This window comes from Capsicum annuum, chromosome 2 (assembly GCF_002878395.1).
Source record: "Capsicum annuum cultivar UCD-10X-F1 chromosome 2, UCD10Xv1.1, whole genome shotgun sequence".
In the NCBI taxonomy this organism is placed as follows: Eukaryota; Viridiplantae; Streptophyta; class Magnoliopsida; order Solanales; family Solanaceae; genus Capsicum; species Capsicum annuum.
The window spans coordinates 135,235,610-135,251,626 of record NC_061112.1 but is presented as its reverse complement, the minus strand read 5'-3'; the positions used below and the strand labels follow the sequence as shown (position 1 = coordinate 135,251,626).

General features: G+C 32.9%; 1 protein-coding gene across 1 annotated transcript; it reads right to left on the bottom strand.

The window, feature by feature from the left end:
• Positions 1-15: 15 nt before the first annotated feature.
• On the bottom strand, positions 16-8,312 carry LOC107859641 (PH, RCC1 and FYVE domains-containing protein 1). The gene is given in 10 exon segments (XM_047407098.1): positions 16-396; positions 906-1,293; positions 1,296-1,314; positions 1,520-1,666; positions 2,824-4,911; positions 5,832-6,026; positions 6,154-6,228; positions 6,341-6,430; positions 7,132-7,218; positions 7,973-8,312. Coding segments are annotated over 10 exon segments (3,261 nt in total). The 5' UTR covers positions 8,024-8,312; the 3' UTR covers positions 16-275.
• Positions 8,313-16,017: the final 7,705 nt, after the last annotated feature.

The window sequence follows — 16,017 nt, the reverse complement described above, 5'->3', positions numbered from 1 at the left end:
GAAGACGTAGAAACGTGTCCTAAGTCACAAGAATTTAAATTAAAACATCACTTTAGAAAATGTTAGAAGACAAAAATCAAAAGATCAATTCCACTTCTGACATAATAACAATAACCTTGTGCGAAATGAGGAGTAACTATTTGATAGACCTTCCATATTCCTTTGACAATATAAAATTGCACTTTCCCCTCACATGCTAAGCACATTAAAAGTGATTAAAACGCACCTTCTATTGTAACCATGTTCAATTTACATTGGCATAAAAAAGAAAACAACTATTTCTTCAGAAAACCTTGGTTTACATTTTCATATCCTTCAACATCATACTTTTTGTAAACAGAAAGCTGGTTTTCTTCCCACCATTTTTTTGCTTCCTTCTCAGTAAACTTTTTCCTACTGAAAAATTCAACCAAAAAGTCATTTGGTAAGACATATTAACAAAGAATGCTGACAATTGGCAAATATAATTTTAGCATAAGGTGGATCAAGAATTAAGCCAATAGATGTCCGCTTTTATGATCAATGGCATAAAAGTAGAGCTGACGTGGATGCGAAGCACCACGATACACACATGGAGTTCAACATTAATACGTCAGGGGTATCCGCACTCACCGTCAAAATATTGTATTTGCCGTTGCATAAGTGTTAGTTCCCCCAACTTGCAAAACCCAATAGTTTGGAATTCAATTTCAATTACTATATTATGAACAATGAGAAGGAAAAGAAGATCATAACTGGTAACTTCGTACTGCATTATGATCAGCTTAACAACTTTTCATGTCTAACATTTAAATGGTGAGACAACCCTACCTTCCAATGTGTTAGCCATGATCTTTGAACAGACCAAAAATGCAGAAAAGGTGGACAATTTTTCTGTATCATACAACTTATGAAAGGAAATATACCTGAACCTGACTCGCTTGAGTCCTTTCTTTCCACTTGGCAGCACTGTCAATGTAATGAAGACACCGAGCTGATACTGCTCCACCCATTCAACTTTTGATGTTCTGAGCTCGGCTTGGCCATGATCAGCTTCTTTACGAGATTCTTCTGCTGATTTGGAGTCCACATTGTTTTCTTTGTTGTAGAAGGATCTTAAAGTACTAGAGAATACAATCGGAGAGCCACATAGGCTATCAATGTTTTTGTCCTCTAGTTGTGTGTTTGCAAGAGGCACACATGTAGGCACAACAATTCGGTGTCCATTTATATTATTATGACTATCTGAATATGTTGATGTCATCTGCAGTACATTTGATATAGCTTGAACATTAGTTTCTGTTCCGGCAAAAAGCTCCCCGACATTGCCTGAAGCTGCAAGAAGACAAAAAAAATTTAAAAAAAAAAAAAAAAAAAAAAAAAAAAATTGAGGCATGCCACAGACGAATTATAGACAGATTCACGAAATAGTTTCTTTAAAAAGTTTGGTGCCATGGTGTAATAAATTGATGCATATTATGTGGATCAAATTGTTTTAGAGAAGGAGACAGACAAAAGAATTAACTCACAGAATAGTAACCCTTGATGTCAAAGCTTTTATAACTCCTTTTGCTGCTTTACTCTTGGAAGCTTCCTCTTTAGCTACTGACCAGGCTTCTTCAACTTTTTGTTGACTCTCTTGAATTTTCTCCTTTCTCGTTCCACATAATCTTTTAAGACTTTCAACCTACAGTATATATGCAAAGCAGTCAGAATCTTGACTCTAAGGCACCACAATTAGAATTTATGACCAATCAAACATTATATGAAAAAAGAAACATCATATTTCCATCTGATTAGCTTGAGAAGAGAAGCTGTTCATGTTATTCCACAAAAAATAAACATATATGTAAAGGAAAATGCCTTCTCAATGTCCATCCGCCTATACAAAGGAACATATCTAGGCATTCCATTCTGCAGCGGATGAATTGTGATCTCCTATATTGGAATCCTTCTCAAGTATTCTTTCTTCCCTTCTCACAATTTCCCTTCAGGGTATCATCCACTTAAATCACGTTAAACATGGTGTGGCAGCAAGTATGCACCACAATGGGCTCAAAGGATGTGGAGGAGGCATTTCAATTTGTTGGTATTGCCTATATAATCTAAGTGAAATGCCTTCATGGTTCGGATTCAGTATTTAGTTGTCTTTTATATGACCTCACTAACCAAGCCTTTAAACATGTTTTAACAGGGTTAAAGATGAATTTGAGCTGTAATGGAGTACAAAATAGAGAGAGCAAGTCGAAGGAGCGTGAACTCCTGAGAGACTCTCATGTACTGCCCCTTTTATCGGCATATTGAACACAGCCACAGAACAAAATAAATAAATAACAATAACCGCAAGCAACAAACATTTCCTATCCGCAGAAAAAGGAGGATATATCCATATCCCGGTGACCAGTATCACCTCCAAATTAAATTACCAACATCCAAGAAAAGGCCATAAAAATAACAGAAAACAAAGCACTAGAATAAAAAACCATATGCAAATCAGGACTGCTAGTTGAAGCGTTTTAACTTTTCCACGCAGCATAATGTAGGAGATCACAACAAGGTATAACATCCCAGCAAAGTGAATTCAGCAGTGTGAGTTGAGAAAATTGGCAGGGTAAGAGCGTCTATTGAACGCGAATCTCACAAACTATGAGAAATAAACACTTTGGCTGCGCTATTCATCTCTGCAGAATTTTTTTCCAGTTAAACGGTAAGATTCATGCTGAATTACTTCACACATGTACACAGGCAAAGCAACATTTATAAAGAGAAAGAGGGGCTCCTGTCTGATTCTGGCAAGTATAAGCAATTGAATAGCGATGTAAGAACACTGGATATTAACATTACCTGAGTTCTTAGCTTGCAAACTTCTTTGAACAGGATCTTGTCTGATTTTGGCAAGTCTTCCTCCATAGTTAGACCAGTAGGGGGGACAACTTTTGGTTCTACGGGAATCTGCTGCAAATAAGTTGGAGAAGCTGAAGCCAGCGAATTCCTCGGATGATGATTTTGGGTTCTCATCTGTCCATAGTCTCTTCTAAAGAATTCAGGACAAGGAACTTGGCCCCATCTTGGAAAACTATCCAGCAAGGATGTAACAGGATCAGAGAACTGCCTACTCTCCCCTAGATTGTTGACACCTCTCCTGTCAAAGCATTGATTGTTCTCAGTTGCATAATTTTTTGTCGACACCATTCGACTTGATGTAGTATTTGCCTCTTCACGCTCTACTTTCTCGCGGGTAACTGCCTTATGGGCAATTGGTAAGGGTCTTGGACTATGATTTTCAAGCGTGGATGTCCTGCTTGACTGAGCAATCCTCTGAAGTAGGAGAAAACATGGATCGCACACTCGAAAAGCTTTAGTCTTGTCAGGGGCAAGAGAGGCATTTGTGGTTTTCTTGCTGCAGCATGTGCGGCAGAAGAGAAGGCCGCAATTGTAGCAGTTTTGCTTCTTCCTTGTAATTCCGAAAGACATGCCACATCCTCTGCAAACTGATTGATCAGTACTAGAGGCAGATTTGTGCAAACATATGGCTGCTGTAGTACTTGACCCACAAGCGATATGTTCCACCTGTCTATCTCTCAGTGATTCAACTAAAGTTGGCAAATTTCTCTCTTTTGTATCTCCTAATCCTAACTGCCCATCTGCACCTTTCCCCCATGTGTAAACACTTCCCCTTGATGTTAGCACAGCAACATGATACGATCCCGAGGATATCTCTGTTACAAACTCTTCTCTAAGTTTTCCTTGCACAAGCACTGGCGATTTATCTTTGGCATCTGGATTGCCTAACTGCCCATGCACTGCACTTCCCATCGTATAAACTTTTCCTGTGCTAGATAGTGCAATGGTTAGGGTGCTTGCACAAGAAACTTGAATGAAATCATGATCAACAAGTTTTGCCACGCAGGTCGGTAAAAGCTTTGTCTCCTCACCAGGATGACCAAGTCTTCCTTTGTCTCCGTCACCCCATGTAAACAGCTTCCCACCTGGATTGTTGAATTTAAGATGGTCAATAATGATTTCCACTACTGCAGCTGTATGCCATGGCCCACATGCAACACATTTGACCCGCAAACCTCTAAGCGACTCAACTTCTCTGGGCTGAGCAACACTTTGGAGATTCCCATGACCAAGAACCCCAAAAGTTCCATCTCCATAAGTAAACAATTGTCCAGATGTTGAAACAACTGCTGTGTGCCATTCCGCACAAGCAACATAAGAAATTTTTACACCATCCAGAGCACCACATATTCTTTTTGGTAGCCAATGGCTTCTCTTCTTTTCTTCACCTACTAACTCAGCACCAAAAGAGTTGTCGCCCCATGTGTACAGTTCACCGGAAGAGGTCACGGCACATGTTTGGTATTCCCCACAAGTGACAGATTTTACATGAACCCCGTAAAGAGAGTCAACCAATTTTGGTCGTGCAGTGTCCATATCATGTTTATGCCCAAGCCGTCCATTCTTTCCTTCACCCCAGCAAAAAACTTCACCTTGTTTGGTGACTAAGGACGCATGACTTCTACCAATGGATATTGCTTGTACATCAAGCATCATAGTGGACTCGAGGACTTTTGGTGACAAGGCATCCAACTTCACTTCTCCATCCCCCAAGCATCCCCCTTCTGCTCCTTCTCCCCAGATAAAAACATCCCGCAGTACATTCTTTCCAAATGGTCTTGACTCACTACTGGATGATGAAAGTGCAGCAAGCATGTCAGTTTGGATTTCAGTCCCAGTACAAGAGGCTCTATTCTGGCTTAAGTCATCTCGTTCAAAATATGACGAACAGGACGTAACATTATCTGTTACATTATGCACACTCCGAAGGCTTGATTCCGAGAAAAAGTTTTCGGAAGAACATGATAAGCCATCAGTAAAACAACTTTCTGAAAATGACTGAGTGGGGCTCCCCGCTACGCTGCGAACCTTGATACAAACAAAAATATATCATTTTTAAGAGTAATGGAAAATTAAGGATGTTTTATTTTTAGTTCTCTCAGATAGGAAGGAAAGTATTTATTACAGTTCTTACAATACATAGCCACAGAAGGACTGAAAGTATAAGAAAGATAGTTCTTGAGAAATAAAGATTGAAATGCAAGTTTCTTTTTTAGTGTTGAACTCACAAACGAAAAGTAACTAATATCAAAGTACAGGTCCACTAACCAACAGCAACATTTGAACACAACGTAGAATATGACATCAAGTCGCATTACGGTGAAGCACTAATGAATAATGATTGAAGATATCATAAATATTATGAAACTTTTTGTTTAATCAATTACATACTACAATTCTCGGGAAGCTTCAGAATAGACAATGACCATTGTTTATAAATACTCCTTTTCTCTCTAGTTATTTCATCCCGTAAAGATATGACATATGTACTCAACCCCAAAAATTAGCTCATGAGGGAGGATTGCCCAAGTCCTTCTAAGCAAACCACCCGTACATTCTCCCCTCATTGTGGGACTCTAACCCATTCTAACGCAACCATTTATTACTGCCAACACTTTTTATTTTTCCTGCCCGTCCTTCGCAGGTTTTCGAACAGACTTATTACAAATTCAGCGCCAAGTAACCACTCCACGAACAAGTACTAGATTGTGCACTGGAAACAGAAGCTTTTGAAGTAAATTCATGCCGTCAGGAGCTAATAGAACCGAAATCCATTCACATAAATCAAGTGATAAAGCTGTTAAAGCTAGTTTCCGGACAAGATTAAAATCATAGGACATTCTGAAGACGGAAGAAGATTGCACCCAGGGAATAATACAGCTACTTAATCCGTTAATCACCAGGTTAAGCTTTGAGAACTTAATAAAACAATGACAGATGTCAAGAACCTGAAAAGGTCTGATTGTCTTTGCTGAAAGTCCAAGATTTTGTTTCCTCCGCATATAACCCGCTGGACTACTGATGCAACTGTGTGTGCCTCTTTTGCTTTTCAGAGGGTCCACCATTCTGTGATGGTGAGTCCTGGATATTACAGCTCTCAAGCCTACAAACCAAGTATCAGCCTGCATTTTGTCCTTGCAAATCTGAAAAGGAAATATAAAAGAAAAGAAATAACGACTTTAACAAAAGGATACGCAGAAATACAAATCACGCACACATGTGCTGTTGTACGACATTCTTCAATTAAACTAGGAGTAATCGACAATTTACCAGATCAAGAGTGCGGTCACTACTTCCATATATAAGTGATATGCACTGACTTTCCATTTCAGGCTGAAGGATAACCTTAATTAGAGAACAAAACATTCTAGTCAAATAAAAGGAAATTTCACAGTTTAAGAATACATCTTGAGAAAATGTCATTTATATTAATATGAAAGTTAGCCTCACTGCTTACAGTATTTTGGCCGCGGATGACATTTGTGATTGAACTTAACCTCAGTTGGTTTTCCTTCTCACCAGAGTACCAAATCAAAAACTTTTCATCCTGGAAAGAAAGAAAAAAAACGTATACTTCACCAACCATAATTGAAACGTCAAATGGCAACGATTCATAAAATAGAAAGAATGGGAATGATAGCCTGAGCTGTGGTGAGATATGTCTTAACTTGCTTTAGGTAAAAGTGAGAGTTCAGGAGGATAAACATATAGATTTCCTCGGTGGTACATGTCAAAATGGACTTTCATAGAGACACAGCTTTGTGTTTGGAAGAACATATTAGACCTTTGTTTAAGATCAAGCACCAAAGGTTTAACTTTTCTACTTTATACCTTCCATGAAATGCAGAAGCCTAGACTATAGAAAGCTAAGAATGCAACCCACAATATTAGTTTCAAGATTAATTATGCTTAAGCATCCACGGCGACCTTTTCTGGGCTTTTGACTACAAAATAGTTTCACATTTCTCAGCACATCCCAAATGAATCTTTTCTTTTAAGATGAACAAACAGAATATAGACAACAGAAAGACCATACGTAGTAAAAGAGGTAAAATTGGTTTGACTACACACGGACAGAGATTGAAAGTTTAGGATACAAGAGAGAATGTATCATCTTGCATGTCTGATTAATAATTAATAGCTCTAATCATAGATTAGTGCAGAACTTCTATCCAAGGTTACTATATTATTTGTTATGACGATTTGCTTGGTTAAAAGGCAATGAGATATGTTCCATTAAAACTTTACCGCGGATAATCTTAGAGGGTAGAATTTGGGCTTCCCTCTTCTGCCATACTTTAAAAGATGTGCCCCCTTCTTCAATGCAACTATTGCCTGGACATTGTTTGAGTTATAAAGTAACAGAGGGAAAAAAAATATGTTAGTAGAACAAAAATTTCTACTGGTTAAACTCATACATGAAAAACATAGTTTAGGCTCTACACTTACCAAGAGATTATCTAATCAAAAAAAGATGTTAAGTCTGCTTGAACCTGATTATATGCTGATCTAGAAGACTCATGAGACAACAACAACAATTGTGCCTAAGTCCCGAACAAATTGGGACCGGTTATATGAGACAATCATCGAGAAATAACATTGATGAGCTAACTTAAGTAAGAAGAAGTTCTAATGATGTTGGTGAATGACCAAATTAGAAGCAAATCTGAAGGGAGAGAAAATGTCAAACAAAAAGTTCTAATGGGAACATCAAGTTTTCTATTTGTCTTTCAAGGCCACAACAACATAAACAGTACTTTTACCAAAGTTTCTCATCATGAATCTCTGCAAGTTTTTGTTATACTATGATAATATATGTATCATCGGTCCTTAACACCTATATCGCGCTATAAAATTGAAAAAAAAAGTTCTAAAGAAAATATTGCAAATAGTAAATAAAAATACATGAATGTCATAGGCATGTTACTTCTTGCTTATGAGACAATGTAAGAGCTCTGAATGCCTTTATCACACAACTGTGATTATTAAAAAGAAATTGTCATATATATATAAGGGAATACAGCAATTCAGGAAACAAAGAAGAATATACTAGACAGAACAATGAAATCAAGGAAAATAAAAAAAGAACCTGTTCAACAGCTCGATCAGAAGGATCAATGGTCAAGTGTTCTTCACCCATTATCCCCAAGAATCACAAGTAAGTATAAAAGAGGTCAGAGCCAAAACACACAACAAAAGAAGAATGTGAAATTCCTAGTAGATAACCTTAAGAGAAGAACAATGTAGGTAGGACTTATTAAGAATTGTGGGAACATTTAAAATATTTTAATTGAACTTGCAGTGGAAAGAATATAAAAAGCTTAGTACTTGAAGCAAGTGATCTAAGATGAAGAAGAAAAGACTAGTAGAAGTTGTTAAAGTAGAGAGAGAGGGAGGAGAGAGAGAGGGAGAGAGGGGAATGAAAATGAAATGTTTCTTTTAATCCACTGTAATGAAGAATCAAAGTCATCAACCAACTTCTTTGTTTAATTTTTTTTTTTTTTTTTACATCAAAATTATTTAATTATTTTGGTGTTTCCTTTCTAGTTAGTACTCCAATTTAATTTATTTATATTAATCTTCTTTTCAGTTCATTTCAAAATTTATTTGCAAAATATTTTTTTTCCTTTTTTGTGTTTTCTTTTTATTTGTCTCTCCGATTTAATTTATTTATGTTATTTTTATTTTGATTCATTTCAAAATTTTATTTATGAAATATCTTCTTTTCTTTTTTACAATTTCTTAATTCTAATTTTTTATCTAACAGATTTAAAATTATAAAATTTAAAAAGATCATAAATTTTAAAATATTTTTTATTTTTTAAAGTTTTATAAAAAAATTAAAACTAATTGAATAAATTAAAACGAATGACGTATTTATTGTTAAGTTTATTTTATTCTTCCATGATGATGACTCTTGGTTCTCTTGGGGTTTGGTGCATTATAAAGAGAGGGAAATAAATAAAAAACAAATAAGAAATGGTTTCTTAAGCAATCAAGTTGCACGTGTGTGTACAGTACGGAACTTAAATTCCATAAATACATCCTCTTTTAACCCTTTTTAGTGCGTATTTTTAGGAATTCCAATATACAGTACTAAAATTAGTACATCATTAACCTCTTTTTTTTTTATTTCCTTCGTTTATCTTTATTTGTTAATTATATTAAAAAATAAATAGTTAATAATATTTATTTTATTTAAAAAATTAATGAATAATTTATCCATTTTATTTTTAGAATTAAATACGGTTTATTATTCAATATATTTTCAAAGCACTAACTTATGATATTCAAAGAATAATATGATGAAATTATCTCTCTCATTTACTGTTTCTTAACCTATTATACCAAGTCAATAGTGAACAACTATTGATGAGCGAAAGGAGTACATGTCTTTCTTTTTTTTCAATAATATTTCACTATGTAGACCAAAATAGAATGTTTAAAAGCTGTCAATATTAAAAAATATTTGTGTTTAAACAATATTAGGACAATATATTCATGGTAACTCTTCGAGTGAGGACCATCAAAAAGTAAAATGTGTGTAATATTGCTCCCACATTTTGGGGTGGAGGGGGTAGGGGGTAGATGGCAGAGGAGTTTTTTTTTTTCTTTTTCTTTTCTTTTTTTTATGAATCCTGTGTTCAAGCTTAGAATCGAGAATATGAATGATTTGTTAATTGAGATGTTCAGGAACATATAACGAATATAATAATATATACAAATATATTAAATTATATTAACAAATTATATTAAATTTGTGTTGTTACTTCACATTTGAATGCAATATAGCGCTAAAAACATAAATTTTAGTTAATTGAAGGTTGAGTGTGTTTAGTCGAACATTAGAAGGACCAACAACCAGAAACCATAAATAACTTATGAGAGTGCAATTATTCCTAAATATAAAAATTATGTACTCCTTCCGTTTATCTTTTTTGAATTGTTTACCTATTTTGATTTGACTTTAAAAGCAAATTAAAAATTAAAAAAAAAAGATTTTTTTAGAATCTTGTGTTCTAAATAAATATTGTGTCAAATATATCAAAATATTATTTTAGCTCATTTTTTAAAAATATATCACGTAAAAAGTTAAAATTTAAATATTATAAAAAGGAAATAGGTGTTATGTTTTTTCAAATAGATTAAAAAAGAAAATATGTCATTTTTATTTTTAAATGAAGGGAATGAAAGTTTTGAAAATAGATATTTACCATTCCAAACAGCATGTGTGCATGCTTGGTACTTGTTTTCAATATTTACGGCCATTATATATATTTATACTACTAACTTAATGATGTTATTCTTATACTTTATCCTTCGAAGTTCGAACCTCCAAATTAATCATACTTTTAATAATCTTAAAGTTAATTAATTAACAATGACGCAGAACTAGATGAAACCCTTTGGAAATCGGATTAAAAATTAGTGACTTTGTGGGCTATATATATATATATATAAGCTCTTGCTAATGCTACACCTAAGTATGGAGTAGGCAAATAAACTAAAAATCGATATAGGTCTATCATGCTATCATTCATGTTGGAACTTTAGGTTAAGTAGACTATAATTATTTGGATATTCCAGATGGAATTTGTGCAGCTAGAGATGTTGTGCAGGCCAATAATATCATAGTAATTTTTTTTTTAGAAAAACTACTATACTTTATATCGGTTATTCATGTAGTTATATCCCTCCATAAAAGTTAAAAAGAGAAACCTCTTGTTAATTATTCCCTTTGGATCAATAATTGTCCTTTCTTTGACAAAACTACAAATTAAAACTAGACAAGAAGGTGTAACGTTGAATATTTTGAATGCAAAGATCTGAAGTGATTTATAATTTACTGAGAATAAGGTGACCTTTGACAAAGTTCTTAAACAGTGGAGAGCAAATTATTTCAAGGTACGATGAGCGTAAGTTTCTTGGAGACCTCGATAAAAGTATTTGATGATATATAATAGTCATTAGTTAATTAATTATTTTATTTCTTATAGGACAAAGTAGAAGTGATTAACCTACGATGGTCCACTTGAGGACACAACGCTCTGTTATTTTTGAAGAATGAGTGTTTTAGAGGGACCAATTAAGACATTAATCACATGATCTTCCCCTTTAAGGAGTGTCATAATGTAACTAATATGGTAAACAACCACCCCCTAACCTTTTAAATTATGTGATTAAGACTTATAAAAGTAAAGACAAAACTATCTTTCCAGGGGGTGAGTTAGAAAGTGACTAACACATTGGTCCAAATATATTTTGATCGATATAAAAAGAGACAATGACTATAGCACATTTGGGTCCAAAAGTAAGAAAGTGATGACACATAGTAATTTATTAAAGTAACCAACAAATAACATCAAGTGGGGCTCAATCACACAGGAGTAGAAACTAGAAAAGAAACAATTGAGTAATTTGGCCACCTTTTTAGAATTAATATGGCCTACCTGTTGAATAAAATTAGTACTGTGTGAATAGAGGAAAGTCTAGTCTTTTTGTTTTGTTTAATTGGACTTTCTTGTTCTACGAAATGGAAACAAAATATTTATTGTTCCCTCTTGGACCGTTAATCTACTTTATATTATATAGGAAAAAGATGAATATATGGAAAATATACTCCCAATTTTAAAATATAAAATAGCAATTACCCCAACCCTCAAGTCTAATCTTGTTTCTTTTATTAGTAGTATTATATATAATTTTGTTTTATAATTGAGAAATAGTCTTTTTTCTTATAAGTTTTCTTCAAATTATGAGTTTTATTTACTTATATGTATGCTCTAGTTATATGGATTGTTTAAGCTACAAAGTACCATTCGAGGAACTTTTGAAAATTGCAATAAAATTGATCTTTCCCACCTCTCATAATACTTGTCATATTTCACTTTTTGAGAGTGAAACTATATGAATATTGACCAAATTCTTAAGATGAATATATATATATTTTTTATTATATTAATATGAGAAGCCTTACTACTTATAGTACTTTTCATATAATTTTTTAATATCTAAATTACAATTTTAAAATATTTAATCAATCTAATCCAATTTTACTTTAAAAATTAATCAAATTAGCTCTTGCAAAATGAAACAGGACAATTAATTTGGGATGAAGAGAGGAGCTGATTTCCATCTAATCTCCTTTTCACAGTGTCTCCTTTTTAATTACTCCTTTTGGTTTTGGGTTGATGTTTGGTAGCTTTGTTGATTTAATTTGTATTACTTTCTGAGTAATGGTTGAGCTGATTTACCCAAAAAGGCTAGAGAAGATGTTTTATACTTACCAAAGTAAACACTGGACAACTAGTTAAAGGTAGCTAATTATGGAATGTTAATTTAAATGATTTTTAAACATTTCGACTTTTTTTTTAACATAAAGTGAATTCAAAATTTAAATTTGATGGATTCAGAAAATCACTGACTATATAATTTATTGAGTTTGAGTCTTAGCAAAAGCTAACTACTTAGCTCAACCGAACTCGTACCTTAATCATTCTCTACATCCGCCCCTGCCATCTTAATTCTTATCTATAATCTTATTAATTTATTAGAGCAAGAATATTTTTCAGTTAATTATATTATATTATAACAACACACGTCTCGTTAAGATAAGAACATGATTTTTTTCCATGAAATAAATATGTGAGAATTCATTCTAGTAATGGGTAGCATAAAAATTAAATTCAAGCTAGATTTCTGTCAATATTATATTCTAATAGTTGAACTTAATTCGTGACCAGAGTCACCAGACATCTTATTACTTAACTATATTATATGTTTCAATGGGGGTGGCCTGGTGGGACTAGTGGAGAACTACAGTTTGTGAAGGATGTGTGGTGGTGGAGAATTGGAAGATATATGGCAGAAAATTGTTTCATTAAAACAATAATTAAATATAGTATAGTTTGGTATGGGGTATCTGACAATAGCCATGCTATATGAGTTGGTCTACATATTTATTCATACATTCATCAGGTCAAATCAAGATATGTGTTGGGACACACACAATCACCAAGCTGTTTCATAGCCATCTCAGTATGAAACAAACCAAATTGTTGATCAAATAATGGTGAATCCTCATCATGTCCCTTGTGTGCATGCATAAGTTGTTCTCTTTTTTAATGCACCGATCGACCTTAATATAAAGAAATAAAGTATTTTCTTGTTGGCATTACAAATTAATAAGGTTGAGAGAGGCCCATTAATGTGTTGATTTCCTGATAAGGGTTCAAGCATAATGAAAATTTAATAATCTAGAAAAATGCATTCAAAGGTATGAGGTTTCTTCTCCTAACAGATTTAAGTAGTATCGTTTCTGTAAGACTGTAATCTCTTTTAATTTTTTCGAGTCTAGCTCGAGAACAGTAATATGGTGGGGGGGGATGGGATTTAATTAACTACTGTGCTACATCATATTTTTTTCATTTTACAGGATTTTGTTGCAATTTCGACATGTTACGTACTAATGGGTACACGATTTTGACATTATCGTAATGTACAATTCGGCATAGAATAAAATAAAAAAGGTGATTTGATTTCCTTTTCTCTTTTTCCTGTTGAGTAACAGTTTGCCATTTTTGTTTTCAGCTAATTACACATTTCCCTTTTATTTGAAACATTATAAACCCCAAAGAAAAAATCTCTCTCTTGAATAAAACAGGGATTAGCAACTCACATTTTCTATAGCTAAATAGTAAAAAATCATTACTCCTTCCATTCCACAATAATTAAATTATTTAAGTTTTTTTTAGTATTCAAAATAATTGGATTGTTCACTTTTCAAGATAGATATTGGAATTTTTTTTCAATTTTACTCCCCATTAATTAAATTTTCAAGGTTGAGTAGCATTATCATTATTAAATTTTTGGAGTTTGAAAGGGCCAAAAATAAAAAAAACATGATTAATTTATTTCTTTATTTTTTTTCCTTAATATGTATGTCAAATTTCAACAATTCAATTATTGTGAAATGGAGGAAATATCGTATATCATTGGGAAAATTTCAAAACTAGCAACTATAGAGCTTTAATTATAACTTTTCTAGCAACAGTTTCAAAATTATAAAAAATAGAAATATGTATTTTGTATTTTAGTAAACTATTGCTAGTTAAATACATATACAAGTCAATATTCTGTTCCTAAAATAACGCTAATCAGTTTGAATTTTTTATTTTTGAAAAACGGTTCCTTGATTTATGGAACAATTAATTGGTATATTTCCTTACCATTTAAAACTCTTTCTTTTTATTTTTCATTAAACCTTAAATTACAACAAGTAATTCAAATTCAAAAAACATTTTTCATAATCAGAAAATCAAAATCTAATCCAAAAATACAGATTCAAATTCAAAAAATTTTTATTAAACATTTTTTTCTGATCGACTAGCATTGTGAAACACATTTTAACTGTGCAATAATGGGTATGGATCAGCAAAGTTTACACTATTTGTGATTTCATTATAATTATAGTAAAAAAAAATTTGAAGAAATTGTACCAAAAATGTGTAATTGTTCGCGGGATTGAAATTAATGATATAGTATATCAATTTTATCAGAATTCGCTTGGGAGTTTTGTATTAACAAATGTGTTGTTATGTATACTACGTATAAGATATTTATATTGATTTTTACTGCTTTGTAGTTTTGTACAGATTGAAGATGGGAAGCATTGCAGTTCTTGTTAAACACTCAGGTAGATGGAATTATGAGCAACAATATGAAGAGTACGTCAGTGATGCGATATTGTTGAGCGTAAACGCTACATATGAACAACTGTACACGGTAGTTGCTTCTCATATTGATGTTGATTTGACGTGCAAATGCATCAAAATTGAATATCAATTAACAGATAATGCAGTGAAAATACATATACGTAATGATATGGGTTTGAAGGTCTACATTATTCAGAAAAAGGAGTTGAAGGATTTAAGTAATTTGCCTTTGTATATAAGTGTTTCTGACAGGGATAATTTCAGCGCATTAGTAAGTTCATTATTGTGTAATTCAGAAAGTGTTAGAATGCCTATCAATGCGAGTAACATAGTAAATACAATTACTAAAAGAGCTTTAATAGTAATTCCTTCAGAAGAATGTTTGGATGTATTTGAAATGGATAAAACGAGAGTTATTATCTCCGACCCACATCACAAACATATCGAGGTTGAACAACTTTATGTGTCAAAAAGAGTACTAAAATCTATTATGAAGGACTATGCAATTCGGGAGAAGTTTCAAACACTAACTATAAGATCAAGTAAAACGTGTTAAGTGTATTATGCATTTTGTTATTTATTGTTTCCAGTTGGTTGATTGTATTTGAGTATATGTATTTTTTTTGTTTGCAGTTATACATTGTTGTGCAGATCTGGTAATTATGATTTTTTATTTCGTGTATCTGGTATTGGTAAATCTGGAATGTTTGAGGTGAGAGAATTTTTACCAGAGCATACTTGTCCGATCAAGTATAAAATTTATCCTACATTGCATGCTACTAGTAAGTTCATTGGTGGTATAGTCAAACAAAAGTTTAAATGCCACAAACGAAAATACAGTCCATCTGAAATCAAAAGTGACATGAAGAAAGACATGGGTATGGATTTAACATATATTATGTGTTAGCGAGCCAAGGAACAAGCACTTAAAGAGTTAAGAGGAAAACCAGCGGCATCATACGAGAAACTACCTGCATACATGCATGTGTTAAACACTAGTTATCCCGGTTCTTATATAAGAATGAAAAAGAATAAAGACAGTGAATTTTTATATATATTTATAGCACTAACTGCTTTCATTCAAGGGTTCGAGCATTGCAGACCAGTTATAGTTATTGATGCAAGTTATCTACGAAGACTGGTTACTGGAACTTTCGTAGTTGCATGTACAATCGATGGAGCTGGTAGGATATTTAATTATAAATGTAATTGACTTCAAATATGTTCCCAAATATATGTTTTTATAAAATACTCATATGTATTATTTATGTAATGAGATGCATTTATTAGTGTTGTCAGAAAAATGTATTTGAAATATACATATGAATTAGTTTTAGTTGTTATCTGAAAGTTTAGTAGCTTTCCAGCTGTATTTAGAAATAATATTATCAATATGCATTATTTGATGTGTAAAAAATTA